Source organism: Solenopsis invicta, chromosome 8 (genome assembly GCF_016802725.1).
Source record: "Solenopsis invicta isolate M01_SB chromosome 8, UNIL_Sinv_3.0, whole genome shotgun sequence".
In the NCBI taxonomy this organism is placed as follows: domain Eukaryota; kingdom Metazoa; phylum Arthropoda; class Insecta; order Hymenoptera; family Formicidae; genus Solenopsis; species Solenopsis invicta.
The window spans coordinates 234,733-258,662 of NC_052671.1; the positions used below are offsets into that span (position 1 = coordinate 234,733).

Genomic DNA, 23,930 nt, shown 5'->3' on the forward strand with positions numbered 1-23,930 from the left:
TCTTGTTTTTTCTTGTTTCCCTTTTTTAAATATAGGACTAATATTGTCACTTAAATGTAATTATTTCAAATTCTTAGTTTTGTTTGTCAATGTCACTCTTATAAATTTTGCTATATATCTTTTAATATACATTTAAAAATAAAGATAGAAATATTTTTATCTATATAAAATTATATATTATATAAACAAAATATACATTGATTTGCCATATTATGTAATATTATGTAATATACATTAAGACTATGTTATTTTTCAATAAATTGGAAATATATGGGCTAATAAGAATATATCGCTGTTGTTGATGCACAAGTTTAAACAATTTATTTTCTTCTCACAATGTAGAATGTTTCAATTCCACTTCAAATCTTCCTCAGCTACCAAAAAAAAAAAAACTGTTACACAGTATTTTCGTATGCAAACCACTCTCTGGCTAATATTTTTATAATAATGAGCTACTGAATGGTAATATTCTTTAAAAATTCCAAAAAATTTAATAAGACATCTAATATAATTTAATTAATCTAGTGACTTATAATAAATTGTTTTGTAAATTATAAATTAGAAAGTGAGCGTTTGTAAAATGATATAGAAACTTTTACATGATTGCGTAAAATAAGCGATATAACTACAACAATCTATAATGTATTTTATTTGTCTTACTAATTGTACAATGTCACAAATGTGGAATAGATATTACATTGCTATAATAGAAGAGATGTAGAATACCTCATGCTCATATTTACAAAGATCCTAAGGAAAAGTTTGTCCTGTTAATTATAAAGTTACAGCTCTGAGAGATTCAGGAAAGCATTATTAGACTATCCTTCAACTCGCCCACACAATATTGTTTCTCAAAAGCAATACGATTTCATAAAGCTCTTTCATTTATATGAAAATATTTATATATTTTCACGTGCATAATCTTATTTACACATAGAGGCAATTAACAAGAACAATAAAAATCTTAATTTCTTATCTTGATTTTAAGATTTACCTATAAAACATAATAATTTAAATGTTTTGAACTATTCAACTATTATTAATACTATTATTAATGACAGCTACAATAGAAATAGTACATTTTGTATATGCTGCACGCGCAGAAAGTTGCCTCAAATAAAAATTGCCCTTATGTTTCAATATCACTTATTATCTATTTATATGCAACTTAGAGATCCATAAAATATGTATAAATAGTTCGATGTAAATAAAGCTACTTACAAAGTTTTAGTATAACATATGTCGACACCATTAGTAAAATAAGTTTTTCTCATCTCTTAGATGCAGACGCATTTTCACACAAATCTATCTTTTACAAATAATATATCAATACAGGATGTTTCATAACTGATTTAATTCTGATGAATACATATTTATATCTTATATACAGTAGCGTGAAAAGTTTCTGGCCAGTGACATTTTGTACTCTAATTTATTAAAAAATCACCTAATAAAATTTCCATAATTATCATTGTTTTACCATATTATTTCGTTACCTATATCTTATACTCATACCTGATAATTATGAAAATTTTTTTAGGCTGTTCTTTAATAATTTAGAGTACAAAATGTCACTGGCCGGAAACTTTTGCACTCTACTGTATATACATATTCTTTGATGAATTCCAAGTCAATTTGTTGCTTTAGTAAAAAAAAAAAAAAAAAACGATTAAACAATCTATAATATTAGAATTATGAATCATTATAAAGAATCAATATAAACTTTTTTTACAAATTATAATTTATTGTAGGACAAATAAACACAGCCATTTTTTCAATTGATTTCAACTAACTAATAAAATTTTAATATAAGATTTCATATTACAACAAAGAATCTATTATTAAACTTGCAATTGCGAGTTGTGATACATCCTGTATGTATTTATATCCTACAATATATGTATACGGATACATGTGTTTTAAATATGTGTTGTGTATTTGTGTATGAGTATAGATAAATATTTCTATCAAATTCTATCACATAATCAAGATAGGAAAAACTGAAAAGCTGCAAAGGTTATTTATTAAATTTATGAGTTAAATACGCAGATGGTATTGTTAGGTTGAAAATTAATAATAAACCATAAAATATGAAAACCTTTCATCAAACTAGGATTTTTTAATAATATTAATATAAAAATATTAATATAATTACTATATCTGTATATTCAAATTTCATAATAAAATTTATTTATTATTAAAGATTTGGAAATTCGTGAAGTTTAAATTACTACAATAAATTGCCTCATTGATCAAACCCTCGTTACGATGCAAACACAATAGATGCGTGAAATAAATTTCATTTGTATTAGGCAACGTGACAAAACCATTACATATACATTTCTTTTACAATTAATATTAAATGATATAATTGTAATTTAACGAAGCATACTCTAAATAGCATCTCGTACGTCACTAAAAAGAAACGATTTTGCAAGAAACGATTTCCTCTCAAAGCAAACAAATTTCCGAACCCTTGTTTACATTACCTACAAAACTAAAATAGGTATATTACAAAATTTGTAACTTATTCTAATTTTCACACTTGTGCAACACAAGTTTATTTTATTACAAGAGTATTAATTCACAACAAATGTAAAACAAGACAAACATCTTTTGAAAAATAAACGTATCTGTGTTACCTGAAATATTTAACAAATTAAAAAGTATCTGTTTTCTTAATAAATTTTTCATAGATAATGAAATAAGTATCTTAAATACAATTTGTATATGGACACAACCCTAGCATGGCTGGTTATATCTTCAAATCGAGAATCTTGCATTTATATTCCTTTTATGGATAAATAATAATTGATCCTTGTATGTATGTTGCTAATTAATAAAAATATCTTTATGTACACGCGCGCCCGCGCGCGCGCGCGTGTGTGTGTGTGTGTGTGTGTCCAATTTACATATGTATACAGGAAAATTTTTATTCCAGTACCAACGTTTTTGTCATGAAAGATGATTCATTGACTGCAACCGTAATCCACTAAACACTAAACGCTAAACGCTCCATAAGTCATCTCTCGGAAATGTTGATACAGAAATTAAGATTCACCATATAATACACTCATGTACAGGATGATTCTTAATGGTTGTACCAACTTTTTACCATAGAAGCATGCATTTGTAATTTCTAATATAATATGTTAAAAATATCCGTCGGTAAATAATGCTCCTATGATAAAAAGTGGGTGCAACCATTAAAAATCACCATGTATACGTAAATACATACATACATACATACATACATACATACATACATACATACATACACGCACGCACGCACGCACGCACGCACGCACGCACGCACGCACGCACGCACGCACGCACGCACGCACGCACGCACGCACGCACGCACGCACGCACGCACGCACGCACGCACGCACGCACGCACGCACGCACGCACGCACGCACACACACATACACACACACACACAATTAATATCTGACAATTAATGATAAATCTCTCGCATGTAAGTAGAATGGACCAAATTATAAATTAATAAAAATTCTGAATTAATCCCGCCCACCGCCAAATCCAAGCGTGCGATCGAGATTGTCAAGCGCGCAGGGCGGGGTGTTTACTGCTTGTTGCGAAGAGCGGCAACAGCTACGCAGAAACAGCGCCTAACACTAGGCCCCCGCTTTGGGGCAAGTAGTAAATTCCCCGCCCTGCGCGTTTGGCAATCTCGATCACGCGATTTGGATTTGGCGGTGGGCGGGACTAATACAAAATTTTTATTAATTTATAACTCGTTAACTGTTGCAAGGATTGCAAAGTGGTACAGGACTTTTCGACTCAGTTTGACCCATTCTACCTGCATGCAAGAGATTTATAATTAATTGTCAGACACCCTGTATATGTTTATGCATTTTTCTTTTTCAAAACTATTAAAGCTCCAATGAGCCTAACTGAATTCATGCTCACTGAATTGGCACGTGTCACTTCAATTTATTTATGGCACTAAACATATACATTAAATTAATATTTAATATACTTATTATAATCAGAATATTCTTTCCTTTCTTCTCCCTCCCTCTCTCTAATATTTATTCATAAATGTCTAAAAATTATTTTACAAATCATACAAGAATATATAAGAAAAAACAGAAAGCTCTGAAACAAAGACTTAACCTGTTAGAAAGTGGACGACAATGCAGCTTATAGGCTTTTTCAAAACCCGACAAGATTTATTCTCTAACAAGTGTTTCTTTTCCAAAACGCATGTATTACACGTCACTATGCATTTAACTATGCATTTTACCACCAGTGTGATATTTAAGTAAGTTATATAAAAATCCTAGCATCTTCTATTATAATTTAGTCACCTCATTACAGTTTTTATCGTAACTTAATGAGATTGAGTAATTGGTTTAATACTAATCGTGATTCATGAGTATATCGTTCATAACTTCTCGATATTCTTAAATATCACGCTTAATTTCTTGATTTTGGTTTTCAGAACGTTAAAGTACTGTTAAATACACGAAGAAATCTTTCGATACGCTCTTGTATTTGATAATCAGTTATCAATAAAAAGTTTGCATCACATTGTACATGTTCCACAATTTCTCAAATTAAAGAAAAAAAAATAAAGTGTCAACTTCATGTCAACTCTATGAAGCTTTGCGTAATTTAAATTCAAAGTCAAAATCATTAAGAGGATGCTAAATCAACGGGAATTATCGACGCATTACAGTTTATTTTATTCTTTAAATTGGCTTGACAAATCACAAAATCCTTTTGTAGAATAAAAGTACGTACCAAAAAAAAACTGGGATACAGGAGATTTTACAAGAAAATCAAAAAAAAATTAAAAATTTATTTTTGGTTCGTGGTTCTGACACTCAAAATTACTTTGGTCACTTATTGACACTCTATAGCTCGTATGGATGAAATGAGAACTTCCCCAAATGCAGAAAACTCTAACGAACAACACTGACTGTGTGCCATTTCAATCAAAAGCCTAACAAAAAAAGTTTTGTTCTTGAACAGCTGTACGTGTATGTAGGGAAAGTAGGGTTATTGTACGCACTGGGTAATTGTACGCTTCGTGGTTTGGCACCTTCCCGATGAATAGAAATTATATCACGACGATATTTGTAGGCTGAAGGCATTTTTTAAATATATAACCATACGTTATATCATTTAAAAACGTAGTTAATTAAAAAACTAAGAAAAAGTAAAATCATGATTTTTCTTGCGATTTTGGCGTTCAGAAAATAAGGCAATAAGTCCGTATTTTTACTTTAGTCATTTAATTTTGTTATACCTAACAAAAGTACGTTTTTTCCTGCGTTCTTTGAGCTATTGTTTATTAAATTTAATTAAATAGTCATCAAGTAATTGTTTTTTTATCAAATCAAGTTCGCCGTCGACAATTTTACGCATCCATCTTGAAAGGCGTGAGACCACGTGAGATCAACTATAGTGCCACTAGTACAGTGTAGTGCAGTGTAGTGTAGTTAAAAGAATGGGCTATAACCTCATTTTTCCTCCGCGTCCATTTATCCAACCGCACGTACAATTACCCAAGGCCCGAGAAATTTTTTCGTTTAACCACTTGCTTCTTTTTGCTGAATATAGCATTACCAAATAAAAAATTGTTCAATATGACAATACATAATGATAAAAAATGTTTAAAGTTTCTATTTCTGTACTCGTATCGATTTCAACTTTAAAAATCACTTCACTGCGATAAATTTCCCTTAGGTGCGTGCAATTTACCTACTTTCCCCTACAAATTTCGCTTAACGCACGTAAACTATGGCAAGCAGAGCAGTGATTGTGTGCAACAATAGTTGATAGGTCTTTTCACAGATGGCGCTACAATCGAAGAACAAAGGAATATCTATGTGATGGACAAAGAGCACTAGTCTGGTGTTAGCATTCCCCCTTACCCTACGCCCCGCGTACGACCACGTGCTACTCTACTCTCGATCGAAAAATGATCTGCAGTACCGACGTCAAGAAAGTTCAGCTTTAGGTTTAGCATCCTCTTAATCGGTCTTGTATTTACGCGCGCGCGCGTGTGTGTATGTGTGTTGTGTGTCTTTAGAATGCAATAGAGACCGATAGGGTCTCTAGGATGCAATATTTTCAGTGTCCTCAATATTCGTTATCTGCGAATTTGTCGAATCAATCTCCATTTTCCGATGTCTCTCCAAATACCTTCTGCGTGCTGTTAATCGCATATGTTCTTTTCGTCGTTGAAGTATAAGTTCTCTCTCAGCAGATGATTTCGAGAAACGGCCACCAAGGCTCGAAGGTTCTTCTCCGCTACAAAGAAAAAAGTAATATCTTTCTACATAACCTATGAGAAAATAATGTCTTAGATTATCTAGTAATACGAGCAATATCACAACAAATTATTCATCTCAATTTATAGTTTTAAAGATTCTTAATAAATCAATTTTATACTTCCAGACAAAACAACCAATAAATACAAATATGAGACATCGTTCCTACATGCTACAATAATTCTTTAATATTTCGTCTCCTTAATATTTTTCTCTTACCTATCGGCAAAAGGAATATCGAATCTAGGATCCGATGGATTTTGAATCGAAGAGCTGGGCATATTTGTCATAGTCGATTGCATTTGTGGGACGGATTCTTCTTGCGGTTCTTCGATTAAATGATGTGGTATAGTTAATACCCCATCGAGTATATTCTCAATTGTCCATTCAACAGATCGAGTCATTCTAAGGTCTTCTAGGATTACATTGCGAGAATAATGCGGAAAAAGTAGTTGTACCTAATAAAAATTTTTTGTATAATAAAATTTTTCCTTTTATAAAATCTATAAGAAATTTAAAATTTGTTTAGATTTTTTGTACATATATATATACATATGTGTATAAAATAAAAGTTACCTGTCTCGCCATAGCATCCATTTGGGAATTAGTGTGTGCCAATGTAGATATGTTACCACGTAATCTGTTATGAGAGACCTCGACAGAGAAGCTGGGCAACCAAGATACGTATCTCGATGCATCGAGAAAAAGGAAGAAATGGTTACCATTTCTTCTCGTAGGAGTCTGTGGCTCGGGAGGCATTTCTGGAGTGTTTTCTCTGTGATTCGCTTGCATACTCAAACCTAATCGACAAGTAGGGCACGATGTGTCCTGTTCTAACCAGGATTGTAAACACGAATTATGAAACAAATGCGTACAGGGTAATTTACGAGCGCTTTCCATCTTCTCCCAACATATTGCGCAGTTATCAGAGTTCTCTGCTAACTCATCTTGCGAAGCCATTGGATAACTAGAAATAAAAGTATTTTTTTTTTATTTCAAAACAGTTAACGATATATTGTAATTTAATGCGCGATTACAAAGGAGTTTATATCTTTTAAAATTTTTTCCTTGTAAAAAAAATGAAAACAAAGAAAATCATAATTAATGTTTGAATTTCCGAAATGTAAATTTTCGTAAAAATTGCAATAATAAGATTCCTAAAATAAAATAAATAAAATGCAAATATATATGTAAAACATTTTACACGTGTTTGTGGATTTTCAATATGTTACATAATATGACGTACTTGATAATAAAAATAAGTAAAATATAAAAAAATATACAAATGCTACAAAGTAAGAACAATGCAATTAAAATACTAAAACCATTGCATCAAATTATAGTATATAAATATATATTACGTACTTTTGTTCCATATGATTTAGTACAGCCAAATAATTTCTGTGTTTCGTGATCCTCCGTTGTATTTCATAAAACAGATATCTCAGTTGCATACATATCACTAGCGATGCCATGCTCAAAAATATGTTACTCCATAGAAGCATGTGAACATGATGAAAAAAATCAACTGCCAATACAATTAATTCCGATATCAAATCCGTATAGTAGGTCAAGGGACCACGTTTATCCCAAGAACGTTGTGCAGAAGTACCAGCGCCACGAGTATCATATAGATGTATCACGTAACGCAACATGACGTGAATCGTACGGACTCCGAGTAAAATACACTGCGGAAATTGAAACAAAAAATTATTAGGGTAAAGTCGCCTATTATAAGATAGTTTTTTTTTAAAGGCTTATAATTTATTTAATTTATACCATTAAATTCTATTTTTATATCCAAATCACACAGTAAATATATTTAAGCTTTATCGCCAAAAGTTAGCAACCAATAATAGTTATATTTTGTTGTATATGCAATTTTTTATCTAAATTGCCAATTTTACTAATTCAAAAAAGAGAGTTCTTAATATAAAACACAAAGATTTCTTTATATGAGATGGATCGTATCGATTTGAACCTTATTAGGTTCAAATTAGGCTCCAGATTCAAAATCTAGTTGATAACCGATCAAATAGCTCTTTGAACACTCAAAAACTTTTCTACGTAACATTTTTCTCCAAAATTTATCCTCTTCGAGATATTTTAAAGTCTCAGTGCCAATGCTAAAAGCCATAACTTTCAAGCCTCATAATTCAAAAATCCTCAATGAAAAACTTGAGAGCATTTTGGAAAGCTCTTAAAGTCAAAATATGCAATAATAAATAGGAATTTGTGAGTGTTTTATATTATAAGTTCCATGCTTTGCGGTTTCACGATCACTAAATCTAATATTTATAATTAATCAAATTATCACATTCCATATTTTTCTATTGATACAATTTTACTCTATCACTGTATGTAGAATTTATTATAAAATATTTGTTTATTTTATAATAAACAAAGTTTAAAGACTCATCTCAATAAATCTTGACAACATCCTATTTCAAAAAAACTTTTTTTAACGATTGCACGAATAATCTAATAACGAATTTTCTACTAAATAAATTTCACCTCAAGTGTAATAAGTTTATAACGGTACCAACCACATGCATTTATTAATGTAACAGAAACATCGCTCATATTAGGAACCTATCCCATAACAGGCGACTTTACCATACGTAAAGGGTGCTTTCCAGCTACAAGACTGTGTCATTACACAATGTAATACCTGGAAAGCTCCCAAAAATCAATTATATTTTAAATAAGGTATTGCATCTTATCAATCTTCTTAACTCATAATGTAATTCTGAATTAATCAAGACTTTTAATTTGAAGAACTCGTATAGATTGTGTTAAATGATATTAAAAATTCAATAGTTTTAGTTGATGACGACCACACAATTGATATCAAAAAATAATTGAGTTATTGTTACATTGCTTACCTCAGCTGCCATAAAAGCAAAAATATTAAAAGATATGAAGAAGAAAGCTGCAGCGATGCAGAATAAGAGCATGAAAAAGGATAGCACAAGAATTGCGGCCAACAATCCGAGAAGTCGCGCATGACTCCATCCTGGCGTGGTGGGTGAAAAGGACAGCTAGAACCAAAAAATTAGACATTATATTTCTTGAAAGATGATACTTTGTCAATTGTTAATTTTTAAATATTTCTGATAAAAAATATTTCAAAAACAAATGTTAATTTTTAATTTTTATTTTATTTTATCCACATCTGCGTAACATGTAAAATCATATAAGAGTCGTATGATTAGATTTTCATTTTGATTGTTTAAAACTTTCTTTTGGGCATATATTTTTGCTCTTCGTCATACTCACGTATTCAAATCGATCTTTGCAAAGTTGACTGAGAAGACTCAGAAAGCCGAGTGCCATAAACCATGCCCACCAGAGTACAACTTCGTCCATGTATTGTACGTTTAAAACTCCAAAAACGAAGATAAATTTATAAAAAATAAAATTCCAAAACTTGTCTTTCAAATGTTGACTTTCTGAGGCACGCAGCTCACCAAATACAAGCTTTTGGATGGTTTTACCAAGAAGAATCAACATGCAGTATGCCATGTTCATTAAAGTCTATACATCATAAAAAAAGAAATTGTAATATATTAGTGAAATCCATTAGTCTATTATACAGAAATTAAAAACAGCTTAAAGTAAAATGCACGCACGCACGCACGCACGCACGCACGCACGCACGCACGCACGCACGCACGCACGCACGCACGCACGCACGCACGCACGCACGCACGCACGCACGCACGCACGCACGCACGCACGCACGCACGCACGCACGCACGCACGCACGCACGCACGCACGCACGCACGCACGCACGCACGCACGCACGCACGCACACGCACGCACGCACGCACGCACGCACGCACGCACGCACGCCCGCCCGCCTATATGTTTCTTTCTTATATATTATACTATTACATGAAAAAGATATAACGTAATTTGAATTACAAATATATTTAAAGCATTTTTATCAAAACTTGTTAATTGAAAAATAATTTATACAAATCTGATTTAATACATTTCTTTTTTAACAATGGTAATCAAAATTTTTATATTTGAAAAATAGAAATTATGCATATTTTGGATTATCCAAATTATTTATTCGTTATATCTTGTAATAAAATAAAGGTTTTTCGACACGCGCACTTTAAACAGGTGACAGATTATAGACGAAATAAGTGCTTAATCGTTGCCAAATGGCCAGATAGAAAGGTCATTTAATTTTAGGCTCAAACATTCTCTGTTTCAATGTCTCGCCAACTATTTTGAAACACACGGATGCAACTATTCAAAGTGCTGAAAAACTTTGTTATATATATATCAATATAAGAATAAGAGAACAGTTGTTGCAAAATTGCGTCACAATAGAACGGTTATGTTTTTTTTCTTGTTATCATTATATGTATCACAATATAATAAAATTAAACGTCTTCAATAATTTTATTTTGTTCATGGAACAACATAATTTCTTAAATACATAATATATTTAATTGTAATAATGAAAAATAGTAATATTGCGTCTAACATTGGATTATCTTCTAAACTTTCAATCTTGCCGAAATAATTGAACAACTAAGCGATAAAACATAATTAAAAAACAATTGATATTAATTTATAAAACTTGTACTGGGGAAAAAACGAAATATTAGCAAACAAATGTTAATGGGTGCTTTCTTCGATATTTATTGGTTACAAAAAATTATTATTGTGATGACAAAATATTGTGATGACAATTCTATAAATTTTATTTCTGTAAAATATTTAATAAAAATAATAAAAATGTCGCAATATTCAAATCAAGATTCACTTCAATAAAATAAATTTATATTCCACAAATAAATGTTTAAGTAACTTTTTCAGTATTATATATATATATATATATATATATATATATATATATATATATATATATATAACATTAATCTGTTTATATTAATTACTAAATTTATTGTAAGACAAATAATTGTATAACCTGATGACAAAATGCAATAATCGAAATGTTAATCTTAAAAAACAGTTATTTAATAAGAAGACAGAGAGAGAGAGAGAGAGAGATGCAACTTTTTTGCATTATATGTAACCTAAAATGTGTAATTAATATACTTATGCAACACGGATGCGAACATGAAATGATATGAGTTTCCTACAGTGAACAATTATATATACATATATACAGCACAATGCAAAAAAACAACTAGGATGTTTATTCGAAAGGAACAATAGCTAGACGTAATAGTTGCGTAATTATCATATACTTGTAACAAAACGCGAAATGTCATAAGGAAAAAAAGTAAGCATTCTGCCACAAACTACTATCATGAATAAGCAACAAACGTTTAATTTCTTTTCTTCTTAAAAAAAATGTATATCTCGCACAAGTATCGCGTAAACGAATCAATTTATTCCATTTATTCCATTTATGATCACAATCGTAAATGTATACATCAATATTGTTACGTAAAATTGTTATTGAAAATTACATGAATCTTGGTCCGATTTATATGTATTAATTATTGATCCAATCACTCGTCATCATCTTTTAATTTGTTTAATGACATCATTCTGTTAGACAGACAACTAAATTATATAATACAGAATCGTAAAACTCTATATTTTTACTAACATTCGTATAATCACTGTTAAATTCTAACCAGCTTAAATTATTTTTAAACTTATAGGTCGCCATTGCTCCTGTAATTGAGTAGTATATTAAGATATGTCGTCAATTTAACTAAAACAGTGAAATTAAACAAGTTAATTAAGAATATTAAATTTGACTCAAATTTAATTTATTAGTTACTAGGTGCATACATTAATAGACACTACTAACTTGAAAACTAAGTAATTTAACCATAGAAATAAATTGATTAGATAAAATTTTTTTTTCAACTACATATTTTATGTTAAAAGAATAAATTTCGACACACAGAAGCTAAAACTAACAAAATGTTATTTAACTCGAGAAATTTAGTTTAAATTTGATTCTTTAATATTTACAATGTACAAGCGTACGATCTTTAATACAAAGCTGAAAATTTCAATGGATTTGATAATGAAAAGATGAAATAAACATAAAACTTATCTATTAGAATCTTTTACACTTTAACTGCGTATTCTTACATGCATCTGTTATCTATATATAGAGGAAGGACAGCAGTCGTGGAATATATCCGAGGTAATCAAATATCATGATATCTCGTATAATTTGCATTGAATTCTAAGAACAACCGTTAAAATTACTTCGTTACAGTCAGTCTATTAGACGTTAGACATTGTAGGATTGTAGGTTATAGATTATTAGCGTTCCACTGTTTTTTTATAAAAGCTAAATTTCTCTACGTAATTTTGAGAAATATATGTTACCTATTAATTTTTAACTTTAGTTCAATTTAAAGGCCTAAATATCATTTTCAAGTAATGTAATTGAATTTAATGTGTGTCGTAATATTAATGCGTGTACAAATTCGACAAATAAAGTCATGTTACATGTGGGCTATGGTTGTAGAATATGGTTGTCCGCCATGTGCATCTCTCTTGCGACTTAACAATCTCATTGTAGATGTTGTATAATGTTTATTGGAAATAAGAAACTTGTTTTAAAAGTTCCAAGTTTTATTTAAAAAATTTTTACATCAAAAAAATGTAAAAAAAAAATTTTTTTATATATTATATATTTTAAAAGTAAAATATATTTTATTAAATGTTGATAAAACCTTACTTTGTGACACTTATTTATATTTAAAAGATCATTAACTTTTTTCTTTATAAATAAAAGTATCTTTCATAACATTAGATGTTAATATTCCACAAAGCATCCTTTTTTTCCTCTTCGGTAAATTGTAAATTACGTTCGTTTTATATATCCGATATACTTCTGTAGGATATTTGGTATATTAAAACTCTGTAGTTAATAAACTGGGTGGTGGTTAGAATTATTGTGTCGCGTTAATATTTACCAAGTTATTATCAAAAAACGAAATGATATTCCACAACCCCCGTCCTTTCCTCTATACATATTCGTATGTATATATAATATTTTGATATATACAATATTAGCTTTTAAATAAACATACCCAGACACAAACAGGTTCTACCACCATACATTCCAAGAGTTCTTTAAGATGCGTGCCAAAACTTCTCGGATCAGACAGATCGATATCGTTTCCAGATTGGGTTGCCACATCAACGTGCGTGTGATTCGTTCTCCAAGCAGGGTCCTTGATTATTTGAGAGGCATAGTATAGCGAACAAGACAGTCCGGTGAAGCTTATGGCGGTATACAACCGAAGATTCGGAATCGGTAACCGTTCCAAAAATTCCATCGGCATGATTGGAAGAATTTTGAAATCTTTGCTTGCTAAAACACTCTTTAAATCTGTAATCAAATATAAATTGTGTTCAGTCTTGGAACAATAAATTTATACATTACACGCTCATTCGCGATTAAATTTTAGGACAATTTTGAAATAATTTTAATAAAAAACAAATCTATACGTAAGAAAACGAGTGTAATAGAAAAAAACAATTTAAAAGAGCAAAATAGAAGAATAAAATTAAAGAAAAAACGTGACATTTATTAATTGTCTAGTATTATAGTAACATTCCGTTATTATCAGTCTTAACCAGTATCGCGCTTAGATAACTTAAAATTATCTAGCTAAAAATAAGATAAATTATATGTATATTTATTTTTGGATATGGTAATTTAATTTTAATTTATCTTTAAATAAAAGATAAAATTATACATGGTTTTATGTAGATAATTTTTAGATGTCACCGTCAGTAAGCAAAAACACTTTAAGATTTAAAATTATATGTTCATATTTTTATTTATTTATTTCTTAATCTTTATCTTTTAAAAACAAAAGTTATTTAAATAATTTAATCTGATAAAAAATATTCTTTCTTGAATTTAAATAAGAAATAAAAAATTAAATAAATAAATAAATAATTAAAAGTTGAAAAGGAATATATAACACACATTATATGTTATGTATGTATAATGAATGACAAAATTGCTTGTAAAAATTTTCGAGTTTTGGAGCAATTTCTATATTGCACTGCCACCGATCAGTGCAATCTAGGTTGCGTTCCGATATACATTGCCAATACTAAAAATTTATAGTTGAACTTATGTATTATATATACTATACATTTTCAGTATCAACAATAAATTTCGGGACATTGTTGCTATCATTATGAGAAATTTTTTTGTTAGGATAAATAAAGGCTCTAACGTGAAAAATAAAGCTAAGGATATTTTATTTTCACCTAGGATAATTTAAAAAAGATAACACTCTATTTATCTAAGATAAAAATATATAATATATACGTTAATATAGTCTAAATAAAAATAAGATAAAACAATGTTTTTATCTGGACAATTATCTAGATAATTTTATTTAAATAATGGCAAACACTGATCTGAACTCAAGGAGATATTCTATTGTCTCGGATCACACAAATGAAAAAAATTGTTTTGCATATTCTTAATTCTTACCTAGTCCGTAGAATATCCCTGCAAAGTTATTTTATAAAAATTCCAAATATTTATGGAACTGCAGCGACGAGAATCGAACGCTGCACATTATCCGGAATCACGAATGATCGGAGACAATAGATAAAGAGATAAATTAGACATATCATTTCTCCATTAATAATTCTTTTTATTTAAAAAGTAATAAATTTTATCTACAAAGTTATAAATAAAGGGCAAAACGAAATGTTTAAAAATATTTATTGTTTTCCCAAAAAAGAAAAAAAATTCCTAAAAATTGACTTAAAAACAGCACGACACAGTAGAATACCTCTTAATATAAAATCTCGACACGTTTTTAACGCGGCGCATATACATATACTTATATACAAGATAATCGATAACAAGTATAGATTTATAGACTTAAAGATATTCAATTTTGTATTGTTTGGATATATCAAAATTGAATATCTTTAAGAAAATTTGATGTCCTGGAATAAAGCTCAGAATTATCATCCTCCAGTTGGGAAAAACAGACAATTTAAAAGCGTAATGTATTTCGCATATTTCGAGGTAATGACAATCACGATTCGATGCGAAACGTGGCGCATATCTATCGCCGTGCATAGTTGCGCGATATCGAATGCGACGAAACCACGTCGCGCATTAACCGCGCTTCGGCGGTTCTGCATCACGCCACGTAATGCATGTCGCATAGGCTACGTCGCCGTCGCGTTACGCAGCAAGCTCCGTTATACTTAACAGCAATTCTACGCAATGTTCTATATGAGCTAGACGTACTATACGATCTACAACGTGTTCAGTATATTTGCATTGTAGCACGAACTAAAGAAGAGTATACTTTACTTATAAAAAAAGAAGAAGGAGAAGGAATGGAGAAACGTACAACGAATAATTTCATTCGTTACATTTCCGAAACAAACAATTTGAAAATTACAAAAATAATAATCGATTTATGCGATCACCGAGGCATCGAGACACTTATAATTTCACTCCGTAAAATTATCTCTTCCTCAAAGTATCCGATTAGTTATCGCAAGTTTTCAGCGAATACCTAAATAGCAAGATATAAAACGAAACGGTACGATCTGATCACGACGTTAGAAGCAAGGTTTGCCGAGATGGTTTCAACCTAACAAAACTCACCGAGTATCTACCTAAAAAAACCTTTTAAGGTTTAAACCCACTTAAAAAATCTACTCAAAAAATCCAAATGAAATACTTAACATAAATTATTAAAAATAAATGTAATTTAATATAAAATAAACAATATATCGTAATTTCCGAACGCAACCATAACAAAATATTCAAAATAATAATCAAAATTGTCATACAAGGTTCAAGCATTTTTTTCAATTTTCTGGATTTTTTCAAAACTAAAAAATTTTCGGTATAACTTTACTTTAATAAATTGTAGAATAAACAAACAAAAAGTAAAATTTTTATCTTCAAATACACTTTTATGTAAAATTATTAAAAATTACATAAATTTTTCCTTCAATTATTTATTAAATTATAATAGGGGAGACCGGAGCAAATCGTTAAACGGTGTAATTCGATAATTGGAAATATCTTTTTATGGGTACATATTAAAAATTTACTTTAAATACTGTAAACACGTCCTAATGTAACGATGTTGCTAACAAAGTTTTGTTAGCAACGGCGTCATATTGAAATCGCAGTAGTGAAAAATGTATTTTGCGACAGTCAAAGTAATTTCTGATAGTCAGCATTTCTTCGAAATTTAAGTTAGATAATAAGGTTTTTTTGAAAACTTTGAATGTATCGTGTTCAGTTGAATTTATTTGAATGTATTTAAAACATTTCGTGTTTATTTTTTGCTGTGTGATGTCTAATTTTGTCGATCATACGCAATAATGCGCACAGTTGATGTTGAGGCTATTCGTAATACCGAGCACCGGGGCGATTCGTTAATACTGATTGCAGCGCCTATGGACAACTCTAACCTTACGTTGGCTACGTTACGAACGTCTGCGCTACGCAGAGTTAAGCATTGAGATAAACTAAAGTTTTTCATTGATTTAGTTCAAACTTGATAATACTGTATATTTTAGAACAGAGAACATGAATATGAATATAAAATTGTTGCTCTTAAGCAGATAAAAAGTTATAAAGCGTTAAAGATTGACACTTATGAGGTTAGGAAATCTGTCACACCAATGGCATAAAAGGACATGCGAACGTGTATGTTTGCATTTGTTTTTTGTATACCTATATCTTTTTTTAAATAAAAAGAAGTCTTAACAACAGCTTTTTTTACAGTCTTTCAACTTAAAACACAAATTTCGGGATATTCCCGGATTAGTTATGAATTACTCCGGGCTTGGGGCTATTCGTAATTCTTGGCATTAGTCGATATTTTTATATATACTTCAAAGCAAGTACATTTCCATGTTCTATTTATACCGGCATTATCAAAGAGAAAATTGAACCTTTCAAACCATCCCATGTTTTTTTTTTAATGAATATAGGACTCAGGAGACACAAAAGAGAAAAAGATCTAACGAACAGCCCTGGTCTCCCTTATACAAAATTTATGATTTTTTCAAAAAAACTTTTCTTGAAAATATTTACATAAAATCTACATAAGTAACAAATATTTTGAGATTTTATACACAATAAAACATTTTCTATTTTTTTCAATATTTAGAAAATTAAAAAAATTGTTTAATTTTAGTAATTTTTGCTTTAATTTTCATCTTTCTTCAAATATTAATTAATTAAAAAACTCCATTTTCTTTAACAAATTTATTAAAAAATTGCTATACATAACAAACATTTTAAGACCTCATAATAGAATCATTTTTATGGAAAAAAAATAAATTTAATAAAAAAATACAGATTTAAAGATTCGATTTAGCACCCCTTATATAGATGTATGTACGTCTATGATATTAATTAACAAATTAAATTAAATGAATAAATAACTGAATAAATAAAGTGAATAAATTAAACTAAAATTATTTCATAATAAAATTATCAATCAAATTTTGTTAATCATTAGTAGAATATAAGAAATAAAAACGCATAAAATCCAGAAAAACCCGAAAAACCCCACTAAGCCAGTTTTTTTTTAACCCAAGTTTTTTCAAACCCAGAAGCCATAATTTGTGACTTAAGCCACAAACAAAATTTTATTCAGACATAATAATATAAAACAGATAAATTAAAATCAACGCGGTTGGTGTGGGCGGTGCATATAATAAAAACTAACAAATTAATCTTCTAAAATTTTTATTTTTCCGAGTAAATATAAATGACGTTTAGACTCTGAAGTCCTACTCAGCAAAGAAGAGTCCTACAACAAAGAGAGTCGAAACATCATTCGTATGTACTCAAAAGAATAAAAAATTTTAAAAGAATAATTTGTTAATTTCTACGCACCTTAATTTGCCCGTTTTATATTATATTTGTTAATTTTGAGTCTTAATTAATTTAAATTCATCAAAATTATTCAACTACAAATAATTACATATCGGACATCAAACTAGAGATGTAAATGGCTGAAAAAAAAACTAGGACCTTTAAATAAAAAAACTCAATAAAACACAGATGTTTACTCTGGCCATGTCAAGTTTTTTACTCGGCTATATACATACTTTGACATTTAACGTTGTATTATTGTTCTGGAATTCAGTTTTTATTCAAAAGAATTCTATAAAGAAAAGTGTAAACACATAATCAAAATGTAGTATAATAATTAAAATTATAAAACAAATTATTATAAAACAAAAATAAAAATATTTGAGGCAAAATATTATTTGCTTTATAAATTTTTAATTAAAAACAATTAAAACTAACAATAACTTTTCCTAGTAGTCAATTTCCAACGCAGAAATGTTTCTTGAGACAAAGTTTTTTTTTAAATACAAAAAATAGAAGATCTATGTAAATCAGAACAATTCTTGGTAAATAATAATTTTTAATTCTTACAGTTTCCAACTCAAACTGCGTACCGCATATTCGTCGGACACACGTTCTTGAAACACAGTCATGAAGCCAGAATAGTAATATTAGTGCTTTTAGAAGTATATATAACATCCCCCGTCTCCAAAAAAACTGTAAATTTTATTGCAAAAAAATAACACCTCAGCCAAGGTTCTAACCTAGATCGGACAGGATCCGATAGCGCACCGTGCGATGGCCAATCAATCATCCACCAACCAATCATCTTGACATATCTAACCCAACCAACGGAAAAACTCTAGGCATTGGCCGCTGTGAGTGCATCGGTCCCGTGTGCTATCGAAATCCGCTCACCTGGATCTCCCGAATTCCGTACGGGAGTCCTATCACTTCAATAATCGAGGCACGAAGTTCTTTTTCTCTCTAAAGCCTGTTTTCAAAGAAGTATAGTAAAACAGTATGCATTGCGCGCAGACGCAGGGCAGACTTTGTTCTTATTCTTCATTATAGTTTTAAAAAGGCATTATCAACTAGCACCGCACAACGCAAGGACATTCCGCTTCAATTTGAAAAAACAAATTAAAAATTAAAATTATAAATAAATATTAATATCGAAAATAACGTATCAACTATATGTATTTAAAACGTTTCCACAATATCAACAGAAAAATAAATTGTATGTCTTATTTTTAGTAATTTGCCAAAAATATCGTTTTTTACCATAAAAAACAGAGTTTTTTTGCTCCGTTAGTTACTTTGATTTTTATAATACTCATTTTTTCATCTGTACAACCCAACAGACGTACGTCTTGATTCTTTTTTCCGGAACAATAAGTAACTGTAATAGCTTTATACGTTAGGCACTGATAAATATTACAAAATATTTATTCGTTCCCAGACAACACAGAACATCCATTGAACATCCAGATTTGGTTTCAGTTTGGTCCAAACATCCATGGACTTAATACAAATGTTTTAAAAACGTACGTTATTTAATGTATAAAGTACTATATGTTGGATATTTTTAAAATGTCCATTTTATACAAAAAATTTTCCAAATCTGCTCGCAACGTGTTGCTTTCCCTGACTTGATAATTTTTTTAAAAATCATACGAGTTCTACTTTCGTTACGAAGCGTTTTGCATGAAACGTGCTCTCAATCAGGTTTTAAATCTTAGTTCAGACTGCACGCAGCAAACATCGAGTTCAGATAGCACAAGGACGTCCAATGGATGTCCATCAGACATTTATTTTGGACATCAAATATCCTTTTTTTGTACAAAAGAGATCCACCAGACGTCTATAAAACAAGTTCGGACAAGTTCCCAAACCTTCATAAAAAAAATATTTTAATATTGTAAAAAATCGTTTTCATAACGTTAAATAAAATAAAAGTAAAAATGTTTAACCCTAATTCTTTAACCCTTAAGCACACCGATCCCGTAAAATACGTAAACATATTTTCGGGTCTGAAAAACTTTTTCAACTTTAAGAAGCTATAACTTTGGTTCCAATCAACATTTTTCAACAATCTTTTTTTTTTCACATAAAAATTCAGGATTTCAGAAATGTAACTGCATAATCGACATTGTCGAAAAATGATTTATTATAAAGTTTTATAAAAAAAAAACGATTAAGCAAAAATAAGAAATTGTTCAAAAATCCACTTTTGCTTTAAAAAATCATATCTCCACAATAAAAAAAAACTCTTAAAGACTTTTAAATACGGCGTTTTAAAGCTAAAAAGTTGTACATTCAAAAAAAATTATGATATTGTCATTCCTTTTAAAAAGTATAACTTATACAACAAGGAGAATAGGAGGTATTTTTTGGGTGTCTAAAAATCCACTTTTCTTTTTTAAATCATATCTTTGCAACAAAAAACTTTTAAGAACTTTACAATACGGCGTTTTAAAGCTAAAGAGTCATAGTTTCAAAAACAAATTATATCACTGCAATTTCTGATAAAAAATATACTTAGGTAACAAGACAAATATGAGATATTTTTGATTAACTCAAGGTGTTTAAAATTGAAAATTGATATATTTGATAATATATTTCAGACCCTACGCAGAAGTCCTCTTTTTCACGACACCATAGTAGTTTAACTTTAGACAGAGTAACATACGCGTACAGATCTGTTTGAACATGTTTTGTTCAGTTTTTTTACATAAAATTACTCACAAAAAAGTTTTACTCATACACTAAATGGGTCTCATTGACCCTAACAAAATTTTGTTGCCGTGCCGTCCAAATTCTAGTTGATCAAAAAAGTTGCTCAACCATATCAATCGAAAAAGGAGATTTCAAACATTTTTTTACGTCCTAGTCCGAACTTCCTATTTCATTTCGTCTTCACACAGCAAGCGTTCAAAACTTCATGTGAGATCTGTCAGATTCACTTATGTGTTTAAGGATTAAAATAAAAAATCGAGAATTTTTTTCAAAAATTTTTTCCGGAAATTTCCAAGCGGTCACCCATCCAAGTCGTACTTGTAAAAAAATATAATTTTATACACGTTTAGATAAATAATATACTTTAATTATGTATCATTTTTTCAATAACATATATTAACTTGATATACTCGTATGTACATGTGTAACACAAAGTATTTACAGATCATCACCAGGCATCAGTTCGTATCATCCGCAGAGATCCAGCAACGCGAGATTAGGTTAGGTTAGGTTAGATTAGATTACGACTTGCATGGGAAGCCGTTAAAAAATTTCCACATTTTTTTTATTTTTAAGTAATATTTTTATTTTATTTAACATTACAAAAATAGTTTTTTACAATATTAAAATAAATATCACAGATCTACAAAATTGGGGTGGTCTTGTGCTTTGAACTTTGAATGACGTTTCTATATGATTTTGATGCGCTGAAAATGACAACGTTGTCCGTTTTTTTCCATCACCTTTCATTTTTTAAATAATCGCAAAAACAGCTTTTTCCAAACTTCTTTATGAATTTTTTCTGGTTAAAGAAAAAATGATAGCAAGCCTGCGACTTGACTCTAGATGTAAAATAGCCTCAAAAGGTCCGCTGACTCGAGAATCTTCCTATTGCGCGTAACACGATGAGCTCGTCGCCACGTGAGTAGCAAAACGCACAAGTCTGTCTTACGCTATTATCGTTATTCCGATTATACACTTCTCTGAAAATCAGCGTCTACTCTTTTTTATTTTATCAGTGCGCCTCTTATACGTACGCATTTTTCTTCGTATTTGCATAAATTGCAATCGATCTGTCGCTATTTCAAAAAGAAGACTAGGAACACAAAGAGAGAGAGAGAGAGAGAAATTGACGCTGCAAATAATGCGGCGCGTACTAGTAAAAAGTATTCCCCATCTCTCTTTTCTACAAGTTCTTTAGTCTCTCTCTCTCTAGACTTTGGACAAGTATCAAGCTTTGAGCCATGCCAAATTTCTCAAACGTTGAGACATTAACGGCGCGCAGCGCAACGTCGAGAAAGCGCCTTTCACATAGTCGGCAAAAGGGTTCGTGCGAACGTGTCACCGCTTGTCGCCGCCGCTTATCGTCTCGCACCTGCTAAGCGATGCAATAACTCAATTCGAGATAACGTCGCCATCGTTCATCGCGGCCTCTCGTCACTTTCTTTTCTCTGCTTTTCTCGCTTCTTTCACAATCAACATCTTTTCCTTTCGACTACATCTTCAAGCATTTTCTATATTTGGAACGCCACTTTTTCGTCACATGTAATATCTTTAATGTTTTCCGCAAACGTGTCAAATTTTCTTTTCTTTTCTGTTTTTGTGCATCTGTCGCAATTTTAACTTTGCATAATACCGAAAATGTAATTTGATAGAATTATGTTGTAGGAACGATCTTGCTCGGTTGAGAAAATGAAAAAATTTTAGTAAAAAGTATCACGCGTTAAACGCATTTCGTGAAAAGACGAAATGTCTCTCTCCGGTCCTAAGCCACAAGCGTTCCAACGCAACGCTCGCGCAAGACAGAAAATCAATGTAATTTTATCGTTGGGCGTAATCGGCTTGGCGGAAGAAAGAAAGGACTGGGAGGGAGGGAGGGAGGGAGGGAGAGAAAGAGTGTGTGTGTGTGCGCGCGCGCGGGGCGCGCGCGCGCGTGTGTGTGTGTGTGTGTGTGTGTGTGTGTGCGTGTGCGCGTGTGTGTGTGTGCGTGTGTGTGTGTGTGAAAAAGAGAGAGGCCAAGGGTGGAGATGTGAAAGTGAGCGGGTGAAGAATGGGCGAAAGTAAAATTACCCTCTGTGGCGGACGGCAAAAACATGTTTCATTGCACGTACACGACATAACCATTGACGCCGCTATCGCTGCCGCTGCCGTCGCCGCCGCCACCGATGACGACGATGACGACGACAATGACAATCGCGTACTTACGTACCGGTCGAACGCAAAAATCCAACACCGGCTATCAATCGAATATATAGCAATAAACGAAGAAAAGGAAAAGGTGAGATGAACAAGGGAGTAGGTGGACAAAAAGATGCGAAAAGGAGACTAGTTCATCGCGACACGTGTCGTACTTACATACGAGTAAACGTCCGTTTCAAGCGTTTCCCCGAGGCTTGCTTGATGCGTCTCGAGGGACGTCTACATCATAAACGTGCCGCGAAATCTCGATGGAAGACCTCGAAGACAGACGCAATACGGACGCGTTGCATCGATCAGAACGGAAACGAGGGATCTCTCACGTTGTCGTAAACACATCCGCCACGATTAATTCTCCGTAGTACGCGCAACGATATGACATATCACACAATCCACCTGTGATCCTACTACTCGCTGTAACACTAAATAGCACGGAATACCACTGCCCCGCAATCGCGATTGACCCTACCAACATCAACCAACATCAAGCAGGCACTGACCGGGAAAACTTGCCTAGTTGCTTTGACACCTCACATACTCTCTCAGAAAGTCAGAAACATCGTTCGGAAGAGACCGAAGCCACCGAAGCTCGCTCGGTAATGTCACTGATATCACGATTAGAGATGCATATCCTAGAGTCCTATATAAAGAGAGAGGCTGCGTTCCGAAATTCACTGCCAGTACTGAAAATCTATAGTATACGTAACGTGAACTATAGATTTTCAGTACTTGCAGTGTATATCGGAACGCAGCCAGAAGCGACATTGATGTCCGAAGCTCTGATTGGTAATCTGATTGATACTTGATTGGCTAAGCGAGAAGCCATATTGTGAACACAGCTGTTTGCAG

At 31.3% G+C, this 23,930-nt stretch overlaps 1 protein-coding gene across 4 annotated transcripts; it reads right to left on the reverse strand.

Moving 5' to 3' along the window:
• Positions 1 to 5,738: 5,738 nt before the first annotated feature.
• On the reverse strand, positions 5,739 to 23,689 carry LOC105201276 (E3 ubiquitin-protein ligase AMFR). Of its 4 annotated transcripts, none has more exons than XM_026139364.2 (8): positions 23,595 to 23,689; positions 13,360 to 13,661; positions 9,586 to 9,843; positions 9,192 to 9,347; positions 7,672 to 7,994; positions 6,883 to 7,273; positions 6,526 to 6,764; positions 6,091 to 6,286 (listed from the first exon to the last, which is right to left on the reverse strand). In XM_026139364.2, the coding sequence occupies exons 2-8, from the start codon at positions 13,612 to 13,614 to the stop codon at positions 6,091 to 6,093; spliced, it is 1,818 nt and encodes a 605-aa protein (XP_025995149.1). In that variant the 5' UTR covers positions 13,615 to 13,661; positions 23,595 to 23,689. The 4 variants fall into 4 exon arrangements, with proteins under 4 accessions (XP_011167530.2, XP_025995149.1, XP_025995147.1 ...); XM_026139362.2 differs by having other exon boundaries at positions 23,241 to 23,685; XM_026139363.2 differs by having other exon boundaries at positions 23,582 to 23,683.
• Between the last annotated feature and the right edge of the window lie 241 nt (positions 23,690 to 23,930).